At 35.5% G+C, this 21,385-nt stretch overlaps 1 protein-coding gene across 2 annotated transcripts; it reads left to right on the top strand.

The window, feature by feature from the left end:
* Window positions 1-1,541: 1,541 nt before the first annotated feature.
* On the top strand, window positions 1,542-20,382 carry LOC123525274 (elongin-C). 2 transcript variants are annotated; one of them, XM_045304185.2, is made up of 4 exons: window positions 1,542-1,679; window positions 16,656-16,850; window positions 17,338-17,386; window positions 18,118-20,382. In XM_045304185.2, the coding sequence occupies exons 2-4, from the start codon at window positions 16,682-16,684 to the stop codon at window positions 18,257-18,259; spliced, it is 360 nt and encodes a 119-aa protein (XP_045160120.1). In that variant the 5' UTR covers window positions 1,542-1,679; window positions 16,656-16,681; the 3' UTR covers window positions 18,260-20,382. The 2 variants fall into 2 exon arrangements, with proteins under 2 accessions (XP_045160120.1, XP_053393977.1); XM_053538002.1 differs by having other exon boundaries at window positions 1,610-1,697.
* The last annotated feature ends 1,003 nt before the right edge of the window (window positions 20,383-21,385 follow it).

Genomic DNA, 21,385 nt, shown 5'->3' with positions numbered 1-21,385 from the left:
AGTCCAAAAATCACTTTTTGGGCAGTAACATAGTAAAGAAGGCGGGAGGTAAATTTTTGCAGTACAAAGGGAAGAAAAAACAAAAAAATTTAATAAAAAATTTGAAAATTTAAAAACAACATTTAAAGTTTTTTTTGTTTTTCGAGACTTTTTTGTAAATTATATTACCCTCAAAAGATTCTTTATTGTTAGTTCAAAAAGCCAACCAAATATAAAAATTTTAAAAATAATAATAAACAATAAAAAAATTTAATTTTGGGCAAGAATGTTTTTAAATGAATTTTTTTTTTAAGTATTAAATTCTTTGAAAGGAAACTTGGTAAAATTCCAAAATTAACAATTTTTTCTTGGGCTTTTTACAACAGTGTGAATCGTTTCTGTATAGAGTGCCATTTAAAATGGAAAATTTTTCCCTTTAAAAGATTTTTTTTTCGCTTTGAGTTTGGTTTACCCAATTTTGAAAACAAAATCATAAAAGCTTCCGGAAAGAAAAAACCCACCAAGAAGGGAAAGTTGATACGGCAAAATCCGCGAAGGGGTTTCGACCCGGACCTCCGGTTTACGAGTTTTTACAAAAAGAAAAAAGGAAAATTTTCTGTTTTTAAAAATAAAATTTTGAATAATTTTATTAATTAATTATTCTTATTCAGAGATTTTCCCAAACTTAAAAAAAAAAAAAAAAAAAAATATTTTAAAAAAATTTTAGAAAATTTCCCAAAATGAAAAACAAAAACAAAGGAAAAAAGGCTTTCCCAAACTGCAATGACCACAAAAAAATAATTTGTTTTATGTACGTTAATTTTGCCCCTGTTCAAAGATTCAAATAGCGTAACAAACCCTTTTAGTAAAAATTTTTTTATTTTATCGGGGGAAAATTTTTTAAAAAATTTTTCCGTCTTTTTAAAAATTTTTCAATACCGCTGAAATTTTTGGTAATGGAAAACCGCCCTATCCTTTTTTTTTTTTTTACATATAAAAATTTTTTTTTTTATTTTTAAAAATTTTTAAAAAAAAAAAAAGTCATTTAAAATTCTTTAAAATTGCTGTATAAAAAAAACGTATTAATTTTTTTGCCCCAAAAAAAATTCCTAAACCTAAAAAAATATTAAAAAATCCGCCTTTTATACATTTTTTTCATGTTACCGGGAACAAAAATTTTACTTTGGGGGAAAAAGTAAAAAAAAACTTTTTGACCCCCAAAACCTTTTTTCGAAATTAAAAAAATTTTGGAAAAACGTGATTAATATGAAAAATGAAACAAAAATTTAAAAAAGGAAGATTTAAAGCTCTAAAACAACCCTAGTAAAAACGGACTCGGACAAGTTTTTCAAATTATATTAAAGTTTTTCAAACCAAAAAACCCATTTTTAACCTTTATCAAGAAGCCCCGCCATATTTAAAGTTCAGTGGTTATTTTTTTTACTAAATTCAAAATATGTAAGTTGATATCGACACGATATCATTCGTAATTATATTAGCCTTCCGTCCGTAAGTTTCCGGTGGTTTCCGTACAATCAGAATCGGCTATTTCCGTGGTTTGGGCCGGGCTGGGCCGGGTTTTATTAATAACCGTAAGATTCTCCCGAGGTCACCTACATCCGGGGAACTGTTGATAGGGACAAGCGCCTGCTCGCCGAGAAATACACCGTTCTCTACGGTGATTTACGTTACGTCCCTCGGTAAGAGCCCCTACCATTGTAAACTGCCACATATGAAACTCTATTTAATGTACTTTTTACGCCATCAAAGTGCTACCAAAGACCGAAAGTCGAGTTCTTCAAAAAATGCTTTGTTTACATCATGTTTTCCAATTTTGAGAATGACGCATTATCATCGGAAAGATCAATTTCAGTTGTATTTCTTTTAGAATCTACTGTTCCATTTAAAATGGTTTGATATGAAGCTCAAGGAATTTCTATAATTCACAAATAACTTTTATCTTCAAGGAAGAGGAAATAATTTATTTCATAAATCTAGAAGGAAGTGTCTAGGGCCAGTAGTAGGGGTATGGATCCGTACTGGTTCAATATCATTTAACTTGGACAGGGCGCCTTTTAATATTTGGACGTTCAACATGTCCCTGTGTCAAGTTTAATCGAATGTCAGCCATTTGCAAGCACAGATTACCACTTTATTTTATTGAAGTGTAATGTAGGAAATTGTCTACGTCCCAGCAAGGGGTTCGACAGTTATGGAAGATAGATAGAAATCTCTCTAACACATGAAACATTGGTCTACCGTAACTAAAACTGCACCACCAATCACTTCCCCGATGCATTTCACAGAATCTTTCAGCGTAATTTATTGAAATATAATGAACAATCATAGGCGTAGGAGCAGGGGGGGCCAGCGGGGGCCAGGCCCCCCCAAAGCTAGGACATGGGGGGCCAAACTATAGATTGGCCCCCCCAATATTTTGGAAAAGAGATATAACTTGCAGTCTAATATAACATTTACTTAGCATCATATAATTCTTTTCTACCTGATTTCTGATTTGCATTTGGCCTTCCCTTGTATTCCGACTTGTCTCTTTTCGTAGTGTGAGTACTGAAATCTGTTTCACGCCACGCCAAAGCATTTTTTGATTACATTTTAAAAATAATATATCATTGAGCCCCAATCACTACAGGTTTCCGGGTTTGAGCGTCTGCAAAATCTATGTAACAAATTAAGCCTGTTTACGCATGTAAACTTATGTTTTTTTTGTTTTTCATTGTCCATTAAAGGGAAATGATTTTTCCACACTTTATATCAAAATTAGACAAATGCAGCGCAAATTGATTGATGTCCAGGGCTTCAACAGAAGAATGTAAAAAAAAATGGCACACTTAATTAGAATATACATAAAAAGACTGATTAAGACAGTTCAGTGCCTAGTCGTATGTGTATTATCAGAAATAACTCAATGATTGCTAAAACATAGAGGCTGAGGGGGCCTCGGGCCCCATTTGGCCCCTGTACAAGGCTTTGAGGCTTTGTCATGAATAATGCACCGGGGATACCCCCCCCACCCCCCGGTCGAAAAGGTTTGCCCCCCCCCCCCCAAAGTTAAACTCGCTCCTACACCCATGACAATACAACACCGAATTAATATATAGAAACAATTATACATGCTTAGATGAAAACAAATACGTTTAGCCTACGACACTTGTAAAAAATCTGCGGCCATTATTTAACGCCGAACGCATGTGGACTAGCCTTTTAAACTGCTTTGATATGACTTTACAACTAATTAACATTTTTAACGTTGAAAACCTGAGTTATTAGATTTTTACTTAGAATTTAAGGTTAACTTTGATGTATTTTCACTATATCTCAAGGTCAAGGTCACTGTTACTTAAAATAGAAAAAGGGTTTCCGGTCAGTAACTTAAGTTAGGAATGAGCTATCATGATGAAACTTGGTGTATAGAAAACTTATATAAAGTTGTAGCTTGGGATTGATTTTGGGATTTCTGGGATCAAGGTCAAGGTCATTGTTACTAAAAATAGGGTTAGGGTTAGCATATATCTTCTACAGGGATTTTGATGAAAGTTGGCACAATTGTTAACCATCATGAGACAGAGTGTCATGCGCAAGAACCAGGTCCCTAGGTCTAAGGTCAAGGTCACACTTAGAGGTCAAAGGATACAAGAATGAAAACTTTGTCGGGAGCATATCTTCTTCATGCATAGAGGGATTTTGATGTAACTTGGCAAATTATACACCATCATGAGACAAAGTGTCTTGCGCAGTACCCTTCTTTAGAATTACTTCCCTTTGTTGTTACTATATATAGCTTATATTGTAACTTTTTATACCCCCACCAAACATGTTTGAGGGGGGTATATAGGAGTCAGTTTTGTCGCGTCCCGTCCCGTCCCGTCCCAAAATCTATTATCTCAGTTATTACCAAATGGATTTGATTCAAACTTAAAATACATGTTCCACCTTATCACCCACATCATGTGACAACAAGGGCATAACTTTTGACACCAAGTTTTCATGAATTATGTCCCCTTTACTTAGAATTTAAGGTTAATTTTGTTGTATTTTCACTATATCTCAGTTTATTACTAAATGGTTTTGATTCAAATTTAAAAATAGATGTTCCACCTCATCACCCACATCATGTACACAAGGTGCATAACTCTGGACACATTTTTTATGAATTATCCCCCTTTTTACTTAAAATTTTAAAGGGTTTTGATTTTGATGTATTTTCACTATATCTCAGTTACTACTGAATGGTTTTGATTCAAACTTAAAATGGATGTTCCCCCCCTCATCACCACATCTGTGCCCACATCATGTGACACAAGTGCATAACTCTGACACCAAGTTTTCATGAATTATGTCCCCTTTTACTTAAATTTAAGGTTAATTTTGTTGTTTTTTCACTATATCTCAGTTATTACTAAAGGGATTTGATTAAAACTTAAAATAGTTTGTTCCACCTCATCACCCAGATGATGTGACAAAAGGGTGCTACTCTGAAAATAATTTTTATGAATTATGTCCCCTTTTACTTTAATTTAAGGTTTGATTTTGATGTATTTTCACTATATCTCAATTATTACAAATGGATTTGATTCAAATTTAAAAATGATGTTCCACCTCATCACCCACATCATGTGACACAAGGTGCATAACTCTGACACCAAATTTTTCATGAATTATGTCCCTTTTTCTTAGAATTTTAAAGTTAACTTTGGTGTATTTTCACTATATCTCGTTACAAACTGAATGGATTTGATTTCAGACTTAAAATAGATGTTCCACCTCATCACCCCATCATGTGACACAAGAGCATAACTCGACACTAATTTTTCTTGAATTGGTCCCATTTTACTAGAATTTAAGGTTAACTTTGATGTATTTTCACTATATCTCATTCTGATTGGCTTAGAGCCAAGGGAAGTAAACCTTTTTTTAACTTTTGTACTGAGTTTCTTCCCTTAAATTCCAGGAATTAGTCTATTTTTAGAAATCCTATTTTTTTGATTTTCATATATTTTAGGTATTTTTCTAACTTTTTATTATAAGTCCTATATAAAAGTAAAAACATTTTTCTGTGGTAACATGGGTCGGTTAACACTTTTTTAAAAATTTACTTTAGTGTATCTCTAATATTAGAGATTTAATATATTTACTAGTATTACTATACAGTATTATACTAGATTACTTATATGTGGAAGCCCAGGATGAAGTCTCCAAAGTATTTTTAAGATTCTTATGGTTGCCATCCTTCTGTGACAAGACCGTATGGGGGGGGTATGAGTCACTCCTGTGACAGTTCTAGTTCATTACTAGACGTAGGGAAAAATCGAGACCACTTTTCTGTAGTACAACATGCATGTTACATCCAATTTTGAGGTGTATTTTGACCAATCTCTACCTGGTAAGGATTTCTGTGTGGACTTACAATTTTTTTTTTTTGTATTTTTTTTTTTTTATACGCCCGTTTGAAAAACGGGGCGTTTAAAATTTTGGAACGCCCCTGGTTGGCGGGGGGGCGGGCGGCGGGGGCGGTCCACAGACCTTGGGCCGGAGCATATCTTCTTTCAGCATGAAGGGATTTTGATGAAACTTGGCACGTTGTTCACCATCATGAGACGGAGTGTCATTTCGCAAGAACCAGGGCCCTAGGTCTAAGGTCAAGGTCACACTTAGAGGTCAAAGGTCAAATTCAAGAATGACTTTGTCCGGAGCATATCTTCTTCCATGCATAGAGGATTTTGATGAAAGTTGGCACCTTGTTCATCATCATGAGAAGGAGTGTCATGCGCAAGAACCAGGTCCCTAGGTCTAAGGTCAAGGGCACACTTAGAGGTCAAAGGATACAAGAATGAAAACTTTGTCCCGGGGCATTTCTTCTTCATGCATGAGGGATTTGATATAACTTGGCACAATGTTCACCACCATGAGGCGGAGTGTCATGCGCAAGAACCAGGTCCCTGGTCTAAGGTCAAGGTCACACTTAGAGGTCAAAGGATACAAGAATGAAAACTTTGTCCGGAGCATTTCTTCTTCATGCATAGAGGGATTTTGATATAACTTGGCACCAATGTTCACCACCACGAGACGTAGTGTCATGCGCAAGAACCAGGTCCCTAGGTCTAAGGTCAAGGTCACACTTAGAGGCCAAAGGTCAGATACAAGAATGACTTTGTCCGAAGCATTTCTTCTTCATGCATGGAGGGATTTTGATGTAACTTGACACAATTATACACCATCATGAGACGAAGTGTCATGCGCAGTTCCTTCTTTCGAATAACTTCCCTTTGTTGTTACTATAAATAGCTTATATTGTAACTTTTTCATTACTAGTCATAGGGAAAAATCGAGACCACTTTTCTGTAGTACAATATGCATGCTACATCCAATTTTGAGGTGTATTTTGACCAGTCTCTACCTGGTAAAGATTTTTGTGAGGACTTACAATTTTTTTATTTTTTTTAAGATTAACTTCCCTTAGTTGTTACTATAAATAACTTATATTGTAACTTTTTTATAACTGACCGTAGGGAAAAACCAAGACCACTTTTCTGTGGTACAACGTAGATGTTACTTTCCAATTTTAGGTGTATTTTAAGGTATCTCTACCTGGTAAGGAGTTTTTTTGTGGACTTAGAAAAACAAAACACTTACAGTTATTACTAAACAACCACAAAGTTAAAATTCCATTTGCAAATACAGGTGCTAGAGTAAAGAAATTTGCTGTGACGGGCGTATATTGTGACATTCTTGCACTCTTGTTTTTTTTAAGATTAACTTCCCTTAGTTGTTACTATAAATAACTTATATTGTAACTTTTTTATAATTGACCGTAGGGAAAAACCAAGACCACTTTTCTGTGGTACAACATAGTTGTTACTTTCTAATTTTAGGTGTATTTTCAGGTATATCTACCTGGTAAGGAGTTTTTTTGTGGACTTAGAAAAACAAAGGAATTACAATGATTACTAAACAACCACAAAATGCAAATACAGGTGCTAGAGTAAAGAAATTTGCTGTGATGGGCGTATATTATGACATTCTGGCACTCTTGTTTATTCTTATGAAAAGTGTTGAAAACCTGGTTTTGTGGCATTGCCGCGTTTCTTGTTTTTCATATCCGACCGTGAGAATATTTTTTCGTCTAAAATTATTCTTTATAATAAAGAAGATTTGACAGTTTCGTGTTGTGTTGTGAAAGTGAATGGATGTAAATTTTATTTTCAAAGTGCGGACTGATCTTCAATATATTCAGTAAGACAGTACTGTTCAATGGATGTGTAAATTAGGTTTCTTTGTCCATTGTTGGTATTTAGCTATCGCTTTCAAGTCACTTCTACCGTGAACTTGTAAAACCTTCCGCAAGAACTTTTGAGGAAAGCTCTATCGGGAAATTCATACTTTCGATAAAACGTCGGACTATATGAAATGTCAAAATCATAAAATATTGAAGTCCGACGTTTATTTATACAACTAGGATCCGTACCTCTAGACAAGCCTGTTCTGTGCCGATAAGTTTGTTGTAAAATAAACTGTTGATAACAGATAAATGAGTGCCTGTAACCCTTAAATGAATTCTATTTGAAATTCAGCAGAAAAAAAAATAAATTAAGCATAATAATTTTTAACAAGATATAATGATAATCGGCACCAAACTGATTGTTTAATAATCAATTAACCGTAAAAGTAAAAGAAACTGTTTAATAATCAATTAACCGTAAAAGTAAAAGAAACTGTTTGTGAAAACGTCCCTTTATCTCGTAAAGGCTACCAAATGTGTGTAAAACATAAATACTCTAAGGGTTAACTTATCAATAAAAATATTTTTTCCCCAGGATATTTAACATTTTTTTGTTTAATCTTTATATATCTTTTTTTCTGCCAGTTCGAATCATCATGATTTATTCGGTGTTCCTTTGTTATTTACGTTATCCATAGGACCATACGACGGTCGTGCAGATACCTTTATTCGCATTGACCGTTGTGCCGATTATATTCATTTTTCACACTGTGTGCTTGCCTGGAATGTCTTGTTGTATTTTGGTGAGAAAATCATGTTCCCAGTGTAGGACTCAAACCTACAACCTCCTTGCAAGTTGGGTGCTCTACCAACTGAGCTAACCGGGCTCCAGGTTTACCAGAAGCTTCGAATCACTACACTCCTCACTTTAATTTTGAAGGCTTAAACCTTATCAGAGTATAGCCTCAGCAAATTCCGTGTGCTCTATATAACTGTCCACTTAGCCTTCCCAGGGTTCGCACAGGTCTTGAAAAGTCCTTTAATTCGATGGTAGTCCTTGAAAACTCCTTGAAAATGACAAAACCCTACAAAACCTGGAAAAGTACTTGGATTTTGAAAAAAACTGCTTGAATTTGACCGTTCACGCCTTGAAAACATTCTGTCAGTAATTTTGCTTTACAAAAAAAATAAGGCTTAAAATAAATCAGACAAAATGAAAATAAATTCTTGAAATTGCCGGATCGGGTCACTCATTGATTTCCGGTATTCTATGGTAGTGGCCTACGGCCACATTTTATCGATATTTACACAGAGTATTATACTCTATCACCGTTTTTAAGTTTCCGTTTTAAAAAAAAGCCACAGTGGGCACATTTGGCATACAAACCCGTGTAACTCTGGCTAGATCACCCGAGTTCACCTGAGTGACAAGAGTAACAATTGTAGTCCGAACGCTTTATCGAGTAACTGAAAATGATGGGGAACGTTACATATACGCTAACAGTTCAAAAGCTTCTGAACTGTAACAATCATTGTTGTGACTGAAATTCATTTAAGGAAACAGTGTAGACCCTGATCACATGATCTGTTTTGCGGTGTTCAGTCTGCACTGTTTGCCAAGACCCATTTATAGGACACTGGGCATAATAATCACTCTGGACGGTAACCATGCCACGCAGGTGTGAGAGAATCCATTTTCCACATTTGAGCTGAATGCCAGGGACAGTTGCTGATACATTTACCATTTTCAACTACTTTTGTATATCTTGACAGGTGATCGAATCCACAACCTTTAGCCAGGGACGTTGATATCACCATGTCCATTGAAGCAATATGTTACGAAAATGAATAAGCTCAACTCTGCTGTCTCTGTTCGCCCCCCCCCCCCCCCCCCCCCCCCCCCCATGCTAATGAATTTCTTTTTTTTAATGAAAATGTCTTTGTTTAAAATGACATAACTGAATTCACCATGCTCACAAATAGCATGTAACAAACAGTATGCTTTTTTTCAAACTTTGTACATAGTACAGCCATGAAATGTGCTAAATGCTAGTCTGACTTTTAAAAGACCAAGTACCAGTTCTTGATGTTGTTAATCCCCCGCCATGGCGGAGGGATTATAGGAATGGTCTGCGTCCGTCCTTCCAGCCTTCCGTCCGTCCTTCCGTCCGTAACACTTTCGTGTCCGCTCCATATCTCCTAAACCCCTTGAAGGATTTTCATCAAACTTGGGTCAAATGATCACCTCATCAAGACAGTGTGCAGAACCCATGAGTCAGCCTTGTCGGTTCAAGGTCAAGGTCACAACTCAAGGTCAAAGGTTTGAGCCTGCCATTTTGTGTCCGCTCTATATCTCCTAAACCCCTTGAAGGAATTTTATAAAACTTGGGTCAAATGATCACCTCATCAAGACGATGTGCAGAACCCATGAGTCAGTCATGCCGGCTCAAGGTCAAGGTCACAACTTAGGGTCAAAGGTTTGAGCCTTCCATTTTGTGTCTGCTCTATATCTCCTAAACCCCTTGAAGGATTTTCATCAAACTTGGGTCAAACGATCACCTCATCAAGGCGATGTGCAGAATTTATGAGTCAGCCATGTCGGCTCAAGGTCAAGGTCACAACTCAATGTCAAAGGTTTGAGCCTGCCATTTCGTGTCCGCTCTATATCTCCTAAACCCCTTGAAGGAATTTTATAAAACTTGGATCAAATGATTACCTCATCAAGACGATGTGCAGACCCCATGAGTCAGCCATGCCAGCTCAAGGTCAAGGTCACAACTCAGGGTCAAAGGTTTGAGCCTTCCATTTTGTGTCCGCTCTATATCTCCTAAACCCCTTGAAGGATTTTCATCAAACTTGGGTCAAATGATCCACTCATCAAGACATGTGCAGAACCCATGAGTCGCCTTGTCGGTTCAAGGTCAAGGTCACAACTCAAGGTCAAAGGTTTGAGCCTGCCATTTTGTGTCCGCTCTATATCTCCTAAACCCCTTGAGGGAATTTTATATAACTTGGGTCAAATGATCATCTCATCAAGACGATGTGCAGAACCCATGAGTCAGCCTTGTCGGTTCAAGGTCAAGGTCACAACTCAAGGTCAAGGTTTGAGCCTGCCTTTTTGGTGTCCGCTCTATATCTCCTAAACCCCTTGAAGGAATTTTATCTAACTTGGGTCAAATGATCATCTCATCAAGACGATGTGCAGAACCCTGAGTCAGCCATGCCAGCTCAGGTCAAGGTCACAACTCAGGGTCAAGGTTTTGAGCCTTCCATTTTGTGTCTGCTCTATATCTCTTAAACCCCTTGAAGGATTTTCATCAAACTTGGGTCATCACCTCATCAAGACAATGTGCAGAACCCATGAGTCAGCCATGCCAGCTCAAGGTCAAGGTCACAACTCAGGGTCAAAGGTTTGAGCCTTCCATTTTGTGTCCGCTCTATATCTCTTAAACCCCTTGAAGGAATTTTATAAAACTTGGGTCAAATGATCACCTCATCAAGACGATGTGCAGAACCCATGAGTCAGTCATGCCGGCTCAAGGTCAAGGTCACAACTTAGGGTCAAAGGTTTGAGCCTTCCATTTTGTGTCCACTCTATATCTCCTAAACCCCTTGAAGGATTTTCATCAAACTTGGGTCAAACGATCACCTCATCAAGGCAATGTGCAGAACTTATGAGTCAGCCATGTCGGCTCAAGGTCAAGGTCACAACTGAAGGTCAAAGGTTTGAGCCTTCCATTTCGTGTCCGCTCTATATCTCCTAAACCCCTTGAAGGAATTTTATAAAACTTGGGTCAAATCATTACCTCATCAGAACGATGTGCAGAAATTTTGAGTCAACCATGCCAGCTCAAGGTCAAGGTCACAACTAAGGGTAGAAGGTTTGAGCCTTCCATTTGGTGTCCACTATGTATCTCCTAAACCCCTTGAAGGATTTTCATCAAACTTGGGTCAAATGATCACCTCATAAAGAACTCATGAGTCAGCCATGTCAACTCAAGGTCAAGGTCACAACTGAAGGTCAAAGGTTTCAGTTCTGTATCTCCTAAACCCCTTGAAGGATTTTCATGAAACTTTGGTCAAATGATCACCTCATCAAGACGTTGTGCAGAATTCATGAGTCAGCCATGTCAGTTCAAGGTCAAGGTCACAGCTAAAATCAAAGGTTTACCCTTTGACTATCCATAGCAGTGGCATGGGATTTAGCTGTCGTTCAGACTGCCTTGTTCAATTGGGTTCAAAACTATTTCCAACAATCTTATTGCCACATATGACTGACAGTCACTAATGGTAACAAATGTTCTCTCTCTTTCTGGCAAGCTTAGCAACCTAAGTGACTTACCAGTACACTTTCATAAGGAACTGACAGCTCTACATTCGTATGAACTGAGGTAGATTGCAAATGGCCATGGAAAGAAATTCTTTGCTAACCGGATCAAACCCGTGACCTTTGGACCGGCAGTACAGTGCCTCAACTACTGAGCTAACTAGACAACAGTACCAGATGTGTCTGTGGAAAGACTGTTTGTCAGCAAGTAGGGAGGTTGAATTTTTTACTTATAACTTCAACATCAATGTGTGGCTTCTTTTGTGGATTATTTGTCCTTATCCCTCATTTTGTGTTCTTAAGCCTAGATGTTTTTCTCAAAGTTGTCCCTTGTGAACCTAGAAAGAAAACTTACAAGCTTTAAGAATCAGATAGAGAACCCTCGAAATATGCTTGACATGGATGTTGCTGTAAGAAGCAGATTTCTCAACCTCTGTCCTATTCAGCAATATTTACAGATGGGGGCATGAATGCCAAAACAGCATATCAAAGTTACTCTGCATTTAGAAGAAAGTAAAAGGTTTTAAAAGAACAATGACAGCACGCTCCACTATTCGAAGGCAATTCTCAATATGACTGATTTTCGTTCTAGAACTGAAATAATGATTCAAGGATTATTTGACTTGATTTTATGATCTTGCTTTAAAACCCTGAATAGATATAAGAAGTTTTCAACCCAGTACCGCCCTTTTGACAAGAGCAACTTGATGGTAAAATTTTAACCCTCGCTTTCTTACTACAAAAAAGGGACATAACTTTGCCAAATTTAAAGTAAGTGTTACGGAACTTGATGCTCTTACCTTGCTTTACAAACCTGAAGACATGTGAAAAATGTTAACCCAATGCCCCCATTAGTTTTGGAGATAGCAACTTGCATGCAAACACAACAATATCTGTGCACAAGAAAGAGGGCATAACTTGTCCAAAATTAAGGTTATGAGAATTGATGCTTTGACCTTCCTTTGCATCACTGGAGACATGTACGGAAGTTTCAATCCAATATCTGCATCAGTTTCCGAGATAGTAACTTGCATGCAAAAAAAGTTATCCTCGGTTAAAGCTACTGGTCATGATCTAAGCAAATCTCTTGTCTGAGATGAAATGAGGGAAGAAATTGCTGTATTTTCTGTCTTATCAAAAGTCCCTATAGATGTACTGGTTCTCTTCTGTCTGATTGAACCAAAACCAGTGTGGCACCACTGTTTTAGAAATGGTGACACAAGCAACCCAGCAAATTACAGGCTCATTTCCTTGAAATTCTATGCAAGCTTAACGAGCACAGTCTCATCTTATCTCCCTTCTTACTTTACCAGACATAACATCCTTTATGATTTGCAGCATGGATTCCGATTGTGAAGCTCGACTCCTTGAATTTTCTGATAGTCTTAGAAAATCATTGAGCGAAGGCCAACAGAACTGTTCCTGTCCTTCTGGACTTCTCTTAGCAGGGATTGAGCTAGGGGGCGACTTGAGGGAAATAGTCACTCTGGTACTCGCAACTTTGCTTTAATCTGACATCAAAGCGAAATCCAACTCACCCGATTTTTTACTATTATGGTGATACCCATTATTTGCCTGTTGACAATTTGCAAGGCATTATACACTATGACATAATTTAAGCACTACACATAAAACTTTCCCCAGAAGTGCGAAGGTGGTTACATCACTTTGTGTCTATAAACTAAGCAGTAGGGATTGATATTACATTAACTTATACATTCTCTTTTGTCCTTTTAAAAGTATCTTACCACAATTAATTCTGTTAAATCCATCTACTTTAAAATACCTAGAGTTAGACACTTACCGTGACAAAAATAACTTAACTGAAAATTGCGCACATTTTGACACCTGCATCAGAAACTGGGTTAAACCTGTTGGACACCTTTTTCTTTTAATACATGCCAACACCAGCTGGATCAAAGGAACATGTTTATTTCATGTGACGTCACTGCTGTTAACAAGTATTTAATTCAGGGCCAGTGCAATACGCATTTTTTTTTCGGGCCCTAAAAGGTTACCCCATTTATTTGCTCCATAAGGGTTGGAGCACATCCCCTAGTAGTCTTACAAAATATTATTACATAATAATAGGGAAATGTTATGTGCAAATAATAGGGTTTTTATACACATTTAATAATATTAAAATAGACTGCTAAATGCTTTTATGGGTTTTTATGATTAACTTTTAATGCAGTTAGCACTGGAAGCTTGATTTCTTTTCTCTCTTTTTTTTTGTTATTTACTTTAATAGACTTAAACAAAAACAGGCAATTATATAAAAACATTTACAAGTTTATTTACGTTCTTTTTGTTTAGCATGTTGTGGCACCAAAATCTCCGCTTCTCCCTAAGATCTCTCCACTTTTCCCTAATCTTTGCTGAGGGAGAAGTGACTTCTATCTAAAATCTAAGCCTAACTTAAGCCCTGCTTAAGCTTTTGACAAATTCACCCGTTCTAATCTTTTATATAAATGGGTTCTCCATGAAACACTTTTTTTGTACACTTTAGTACACCATATTCCCTAACGGTCCCCAAAATAATTCTGTTTAAACAAGTCATTGATGAGGCAGATGAACTCGCAAGCTTGGTAGTTTTTAAGAAAACGTAGCAAATAAATTTACGAAAATTGTCGTTTCAGTACTAAATTCAAACAAGTTTCAACCCCGGTTACCCACCGAGTTGCTTCCCATTACCATCTGAGCAGCTATTGATAATAACGTCCTGCTGTTTATTTCTGACATGTGTCGCTGCTTGGAAAGGTGTGAAATACACAGCCAGTGTGCATTTTATGATTCTTGATTCCTTAAAACAGCCAGTGGTGAGCACGGACCATTAGTTGTTTTCATCCCATCGTTTTAAGCTTATCATTGAAATATTGCCAAGCCAATAATCTTTCTTTTCTCTTTCGTTAGACAAAATGTCAGTTTAGTCATTCTTTCATTTTCCAGCTTTATTATAGAATTTTACAATATTGCAAAGCTCATTGTTAGATGAAGTATGATCAAAACTTAGTGCTGTCTGGTAACATGCAATATCATGTGTTGAGGTTTCAAAGCAGCAAGAAAATAAGAGAATGAAGATAATTATCATGTATAAATATGACATTCAAGTTATCACAGATAGAAAAAAGTTTTATTCAGACTGAATGATTGTCAACAAATGAGCGTTTCTTGTTTTGTGACATATTTCTGCGACTCTAATTTCAGTGGTTTTGATGTATTGTTGTTGTTTTTTAGCTCACCTGTCACATAGTGACAAGGTGAGCTTTTGTGATCACCCTTCGTGCGTCCGTCTTTGCTTCAACAATTTCTTGTCTGCACAATAGTGGTTTCATTTATGATTTTATTTTAACCAAACTTGCACACAACTTGTATCACCATAAGATCTCGGTTCCTTTCTTGAACTGGCTAGATCCCATTATGGGTTCCAGAGTTATGGCCCCTGAAAGGGCCAAAATTAGCTATTTTGACCTTGTCTGCACAAAAGCAGCTTTATTTATGATTTGATTTTTACCAAACTGGCACACAACTTGTATCACCATAAGATCTTGGTTCCTTTCTTAAACTGGCCAGATTCCTTTATGAGTTCCAGAGTTATGGCCCTGAAAGGGCCAGCATTAACTATTTTGACCTTGTCTGCACAATAACAGCTTCGTTTATGATTTTATTTTAACCAAACTTGCACATAACTTGTATCACCATAAGATCTTGGTTCCTTTCTTTAATTGGCGAGATTCTTTTATGGGTTCAAGAGTGATGGCCCCTGAAAGGGCCAGAATTAGCTATTTTGACCTTGTCTGCACAAAGCAGCTTCATTTATGATTTGAATTTAATCAAACTTGCACAAAACTTGTGTCACCATAAGATCTTGGTTCCTTTCTTGAACCGGCCAGATCCCATAATGGGTTCCAGAGTTATGGCCCCTGAAAGGACCAAAATTAGCTATTTTGACCTTGTCTGCACAATAGCAGCTTCATTTATGATTTGATTTTAACCAAACTTGCACATAACTTGTATCACCACAAGATCTTGGTTCCTTTCTTGAACTGGCCAGATTCCATCATTGGTTCCAGAGTTATGGCCTCTTAAAGGTCCAAAATTGGCTATTTTGGCTTTTGCAGCCATATAGAGACTTCATTTAAGGTTTTATTTGATACAAACCTCCAAAATATCTTCAACAACAATAAATCTTGGATTCCATGATGAATCAGATCCAGTCGTACGTTCCAGTTATTTTATATCTGATTACCTCCCCTGATTGTAATCAAAATGGATTTATATCAGTAAGTACTTATAGGACTTACTTAAAATTTCATTATTGTCATTAGTTGGACTGAGACAATCTGGGTAGATAACTATGGACTGATTTTATGTCAAATTACCTCTCTTTATTTCAAATTAAAATAGGTATATCTCCGTAACTAATGAAGATACTGATCTGAAATTATATTTATGTCAACAGATTTATGGCAGATCCTTCTTTTGTTCACTTACAATAATTTTTTGTATTAATTACTTCCCTTTTATGTTACTATAAATAGCTTATTTTTAGTAACTTTTTTATTTTTGGCCGTAGGGAAAACCCGAGACCACTTTTCTGTGGTACAACATGGATGGTCATGGTCCTCTTGTTTTCATAATAATTTTTGTTTAAGAAAGGTAGACAAATGATGTAAAAAAAAAGTACCAATTCAGTTTAGAATTCCTCCGCTGAATCCAGAAGCATTAACAGAAATCTAAATAGTTGACTTTAAGTAGTTCTGCTTTATGGCATAGGTCTAAACATTTCCTTTTTTATTTGAACGTCAGATTGCAGAAAAGCACGAAAATGGAGTTTGGAAGTATGCTTCTTTTTACTGTATAACAAAATTTCAGCATCAAATCTATGTAACTGTGTAATCTATACTGAAACTAAATTACAAGTTCTGGATGAACAATGCTTAAATTCTGTAAAGAGCCCCACTGTGTTCACGACCATGACCTCTCATATGAAACCATTACTGGTTCCAATAAGCTTGAAGCTTTCATTACAATCCAGCTAAAACAAATTAGTATAAACTAACTACATGAAATTCTGTAAGGTAAATGAGCATTTGATCTTTATATTTTCAGAGGTGGGGTGAAAACACATATAAACCATGTCCGATGAGAAAGGAGACAAAGGGGATGAAGAGAAGGTGTATGGGGGCTGTGAGGGGCCAGATGCTATGTACGTGAAGCTGGTATCATCAGATGGTCATGAGTTTATTGTGAAAAGAGATCATGCTCTTACCTCTGGCACAATTAAAGCCATGTTGAGTGGGCCAGGTATGTCACATCTTCAGAGCAGTTTCAAATGCAGTGACTAAGATGTTTATCATATGATATTATACTCCAAAAGCAGTCTTTCAATAAACCTGATCCTTCTAAGGTTTGGAAAGTTTTCTTGATTAGCACACTTCATACTGGTCAGAGAATACATAATTGAATAAGATATTGTTTATTTTGATTTATTATGTTTTTACAAACATTGTATATTACTGTTCATAAAGAAAAATATTATTTAAAGTTAATCATAAAAAAAGTAATGAAATTTTGGAATATCTGGGTGTTAAAAGAGGGGAGAAATGAGGTATTAAAGCTGTGACGGTTGTGTTGAAAATCTTAAAATGTAACGTATTAAATTTAAAATCTGCAGGATCCTGAAATTTTGAACATACTTTGAAAAAATATATTTATAGTAGTATTTCTTGACAGTTTATATATGTAATGTTGTTGTCCGGTTGGCTAAAATAAATTACTGTTTTTATTGCAGGTCAGTTTGCTGAAAACGAAACAAATGAAATAAATTTTAGAGAAATACCGTAAGTATTTGTTTTACCTTTTTTTGTCTTATAAAAGTAAAAAAGCTGAAGTACAAAAAATAAAAGCACATGAAGGGCTAATACTCCCATATGTCAAGTTGCTAGGCAAAACTGAAGGTCAAGTGAAACAAGTAAATCTGTTTTTGGTGGCTGCTTTGCAAATCCATGTAAAAGATTTATTACCATGATAACTATGTAAAGCACCTTTGAATGTGAAATTGAACATGAAAAGGGCACTATATAAATCTGGTATAATAATAATAATAAGTAATAATCTTAAAATCTTTATGGTGAAATGGAAACTGTCAAAATGACAGCAGGTTATTCAGGTCAGAATAATCTATTTATAAAGGCACTTGTTTGAATAGACAACTGATTTAATCTTGTATCTGTATCAGAAATAAAGCCAGTGAACAGATAATCTTATTGAATTGTTCATGTAAATTATACCAGAAGTTTGAAGTTACTTCCCTTAGACTACATAATCTGCTGTCTTACCACAGGTACAGCCAGGAGTTAGCTTTGTTCATGAATTGTCACTTGCAATATTCTGTATGGAACACTTGACAGAAAGTGGCTGTATGTTGTTCTTACTGCTTACTGAGATACAAAACTTATCTTTCCTATCTGCAGTATGTAAAATTTAGTCCATCCTATTTATTACATTGGATCATTTAGTGGCGGTATTGAATGTTTATATGTTCATTTTGTTAGTTTTTGATTTATTTCAGATCACATGTTTTACAGAAGGTGTGCATGTATTTCACATACAAAGTACGATATACCAACAGTTCAACAGAGATTCCAGAGTTCCCTATTGCACCCGAAATTGCACTCGAGTTACTTATGGCTGCCAACTTTTTAGACTGTTAGGCTTTAAATACTTGCTGTAAATCTTCCATTGTTACTGTTTATCTTATTTCTGAATGGAGGATTGTTTTAACTTAAGAAAGTCTAAACGAGTATTCAGTGTAAGTTTTTATTTAGATCACATACCTTCTGAAATTGTAACTGATAACAGCAACAGACATCGATATGTTCCTTAAATTCAGAAACAACTTTTACCATTAAGGATTATGAATTTTTTTTGCAAAATATTAATGTATCATACCAGTTTTACACTAATTTCATGTACAGAACAGTACAATTATAGGTAATATATGACCGGGTTATATTGTCAGAAGAAAGTTTAAATGAAAAAAAGTATTTGAGTTCTTTAGATAAAGACAGATCTGTACTTCTCATTTTATTGAATTTCGTATTAAAGAAACAATGCTACCAGTAAGTCATTGACTGGAAAAGTGGCTTGTCAACTTATTGTGGTTAGTTTTAAGTTTTGTGTTTCTTCACATGGGAAGGGTTATTTTACTATTGGTATAAAATTTAAGTATTGTTACACAAAGGTCAGGAAAAGTTTCAACTTCAATGTTTTTGATTTAAGCTTTCAAGATGCACATTGGTTTATTTAAACGTTAGACTAGATTTACATTATTTTTGCTGTATTCCACCTTTTGTTGTGAATATTCTTTATATTGTCTCACTGCTGGCATTGACATTTTGTGTTCTTTAAACAGTTACTACATGGACACAGTCGTAATTGATTTTGATAATATCAGACAGAAATTTGCATGCCCTAATTTATATCTCTGGGAGTCTTCATATTTACAATATGTGTTGTGCTTGAAAAACGTATGAATGCATTTATGAAAATGAAGATAGTTAACAATAAATAAGTTAGTTATGTTTTAGAGCATTTTCTAGGGAAAATGAATACAAGGGATTTAGCTACTATCAAAGGTCACAATACTTACATGTTAAAGAACTGTTTTGTGTGTGCTTTGTTTATACCACTTAGAGATATGTTTACTATTTTGCTTAATTGTTGTATTCATACAATCTTAATGAAATAGAACTTGTAATCTCGCTATAGAGAAGATTTGCGTGCTGTCAAGATTTTGTCAGTTGTTTTGATAGCGATACTGTTTAATGTGTTTTATGAAGCCCTGGATATGTAAATATAAGTAATATTTATGCTTTATACTGTATCAACATTAAGCCATCTGAGGTACTGATTTCTAAATCAAAATTCATTCTGTTGTGAGACTGTTGTAAACAAATTTTTACTTGCTGTTAATTCTAAATACACTTAATCTGACCTGTTTAAATTCCAAGTATAACAATACATGTTTGAACCCTAATCAGTTGACCTTTTGATACAAATATAGGCAATTCTGATGTATGTAACTGTCATTCACATGCAGAATGGTGTGTCAGGTTTTATTGGACAAGAAATGTTACTGATGATTTGAAATCAGTGACTTTGTAGGAATAAACAGCTTATGTTATGCAATGAAATAAATACATGTAAGAAAATTCATTATATACAAGTTAGAATTTAGTGTTTTTATGGTGAACTGGTTTGATTTTTCAAGTTGTTTAGCTATTTAGGTGTTCTATATTTGCTTAATTGCTACTAATTGAACAGTTCTATTCAATAGTTATTTTCAGAATATTTAGGTCTTAAGTTTTCAACTTCTTAAATAGGTGAATATTTTCAAGTTCACAGCCCAGAAAAATGTGATATCTTCATATTTTCTGGTCTGCTGATTTGAATATTGGCTTCTGTATTCTATACACTGTATATTGTATACACATATCTAAATGACATGTACATGGTATCTTATATCAATGTGTCTAAATGAGGTGAACTAAAATTATAATATGGTAGTAGCAAAGTTCATAATTGTGTATTGTAGAACACTGCTGATGCTGGCTTATTGTTTTGCATGTGGATGATGGCTGTCTAGTCTGCAATTTCATACTTAAAAATTGTTAACAATTTGCAATAATACAAAAAGATGTATACATTGTATTTCACTGATATGTAATGATCTAAACCTTATAGAAAAGCTCATTCGGAAAACTCATATTCCATCGTGTCTTATGTATTATGTCTTTGTTTATTATTTAACAATAAAACATGGAAATTTTTCTTACATTTGTTTACCTTGACTGAAATTTTTAGCTCACCGAAACACAAAATGCTCATTGGGAGCTATTGTGATAACCCCATGTCCGTGGTGGGTCTTCAACAATTTGACTGTTAACACTCGGAATTTTAGCCAAGTCTTAGTGAAACTTGGTCAGAATATTACCCTCAATAACATCTCCCGTAAACCCATTACTGGGTCATCTGAGTTCAAAAACTAGGTCACTAGGTCAGCTAGTAGGAAAAACTTGTAAACAACTACAGATCACCTTTTCAACCTCATCTTAATGAAACTGTCAGAATGTTTGTCTCTAAGAATTTTAGGTAAAGATCAAAATTTAGTTACCTGCAGTCAAAAACTAGGCCACTAGGTCAAATCTTAGAAAAATATTGTTAATATTCTAGAGGCCACATTATCTGTTTGATCTTCTTAACTCTTTTCTAGAATGTTTTTTCTCGAAATCTAGGTCAAGTTTAAAAATTGGGTTACCAGAGGTAGAAAACTAGGTCTCTAGGTTAAACCATCGAAAAACGTTGTCACTTGAGAGGCCACATTTTCCATTTGATCTATCTAAAACTTTGTGAGAATGTTGGTGTCTATAAAATCTAGGTCAGGTTCAACTCCTGATTACATTAGTTCAGAAATACACTCGAGAGCCACATTTTAGCTCGCCTGAACCAAAGGTTCAGGGTGAGCTATTAGTATAGGTGGATGGTCCGGCATCCACATTTTCACTTAAACATCTCCTCCTCTGGTTCTGGGACGATCTGTATATGAAAAGAATTGGAACCACTGCCTTACCCTTGCATGATCGTAAGAGGTGACTAATAGGGTCTTAACACTTGGTTTTGCAGTAACTCTGATTCCAGAAGGTATGCAAATTTTGATTCCATAACTCATGTTTTTATTTCGATGTAAATGAGATGTGGAACCAAAATTTGTAGTCCTGTTTGGTGCCATATAACCTATACAGTGTTGGTGCGCCGTAAAACCCAAATAAATAAATAAA

Source organism: Mercenaria mercenaria, chromosome 3 (assembly GCF_021730395.1).
Source record: "Mercenaria mercenaria strain notata chromosome 3, MADL_Memer_1, whole genome shotgun sequence".
NCBI lineage: Eukaryota > Metazoa > Mollusca > Bivalvia > Venerida > Veneridae > Mercenaria > Mercenaria mercenaria.
Note: the sequence above shows the minus strand (reverse complement) of the source record. Positions and strands in the feature narration are given on the sequence as shown.

Excerpts from the sequence above, each read along its gene's own strand:
- LOC123525274 (XM_045304185.2), top strand. The coding sequence starts at position 16,682 with ATGTCCGATGAGAAAGGAGACAAAGGGGATGAAGAGAAGGTGTATGGG. Across the intron at positions 16,851-17,337 it reads AGCCATGTTGAGTGGGCCAG|GTCAGTTTGCTGAAAACGAA; the intron begins GTATGTCACATC and ends TTTTTATTGCAG. Across the intron at positions 17,387-18,117 it reads ATAAATTTTAGAGAAATACC|ATCACATGTTTTACAGAAGG; the intron begins GTAAGTATTTGT and ends GATTTATTTCAG.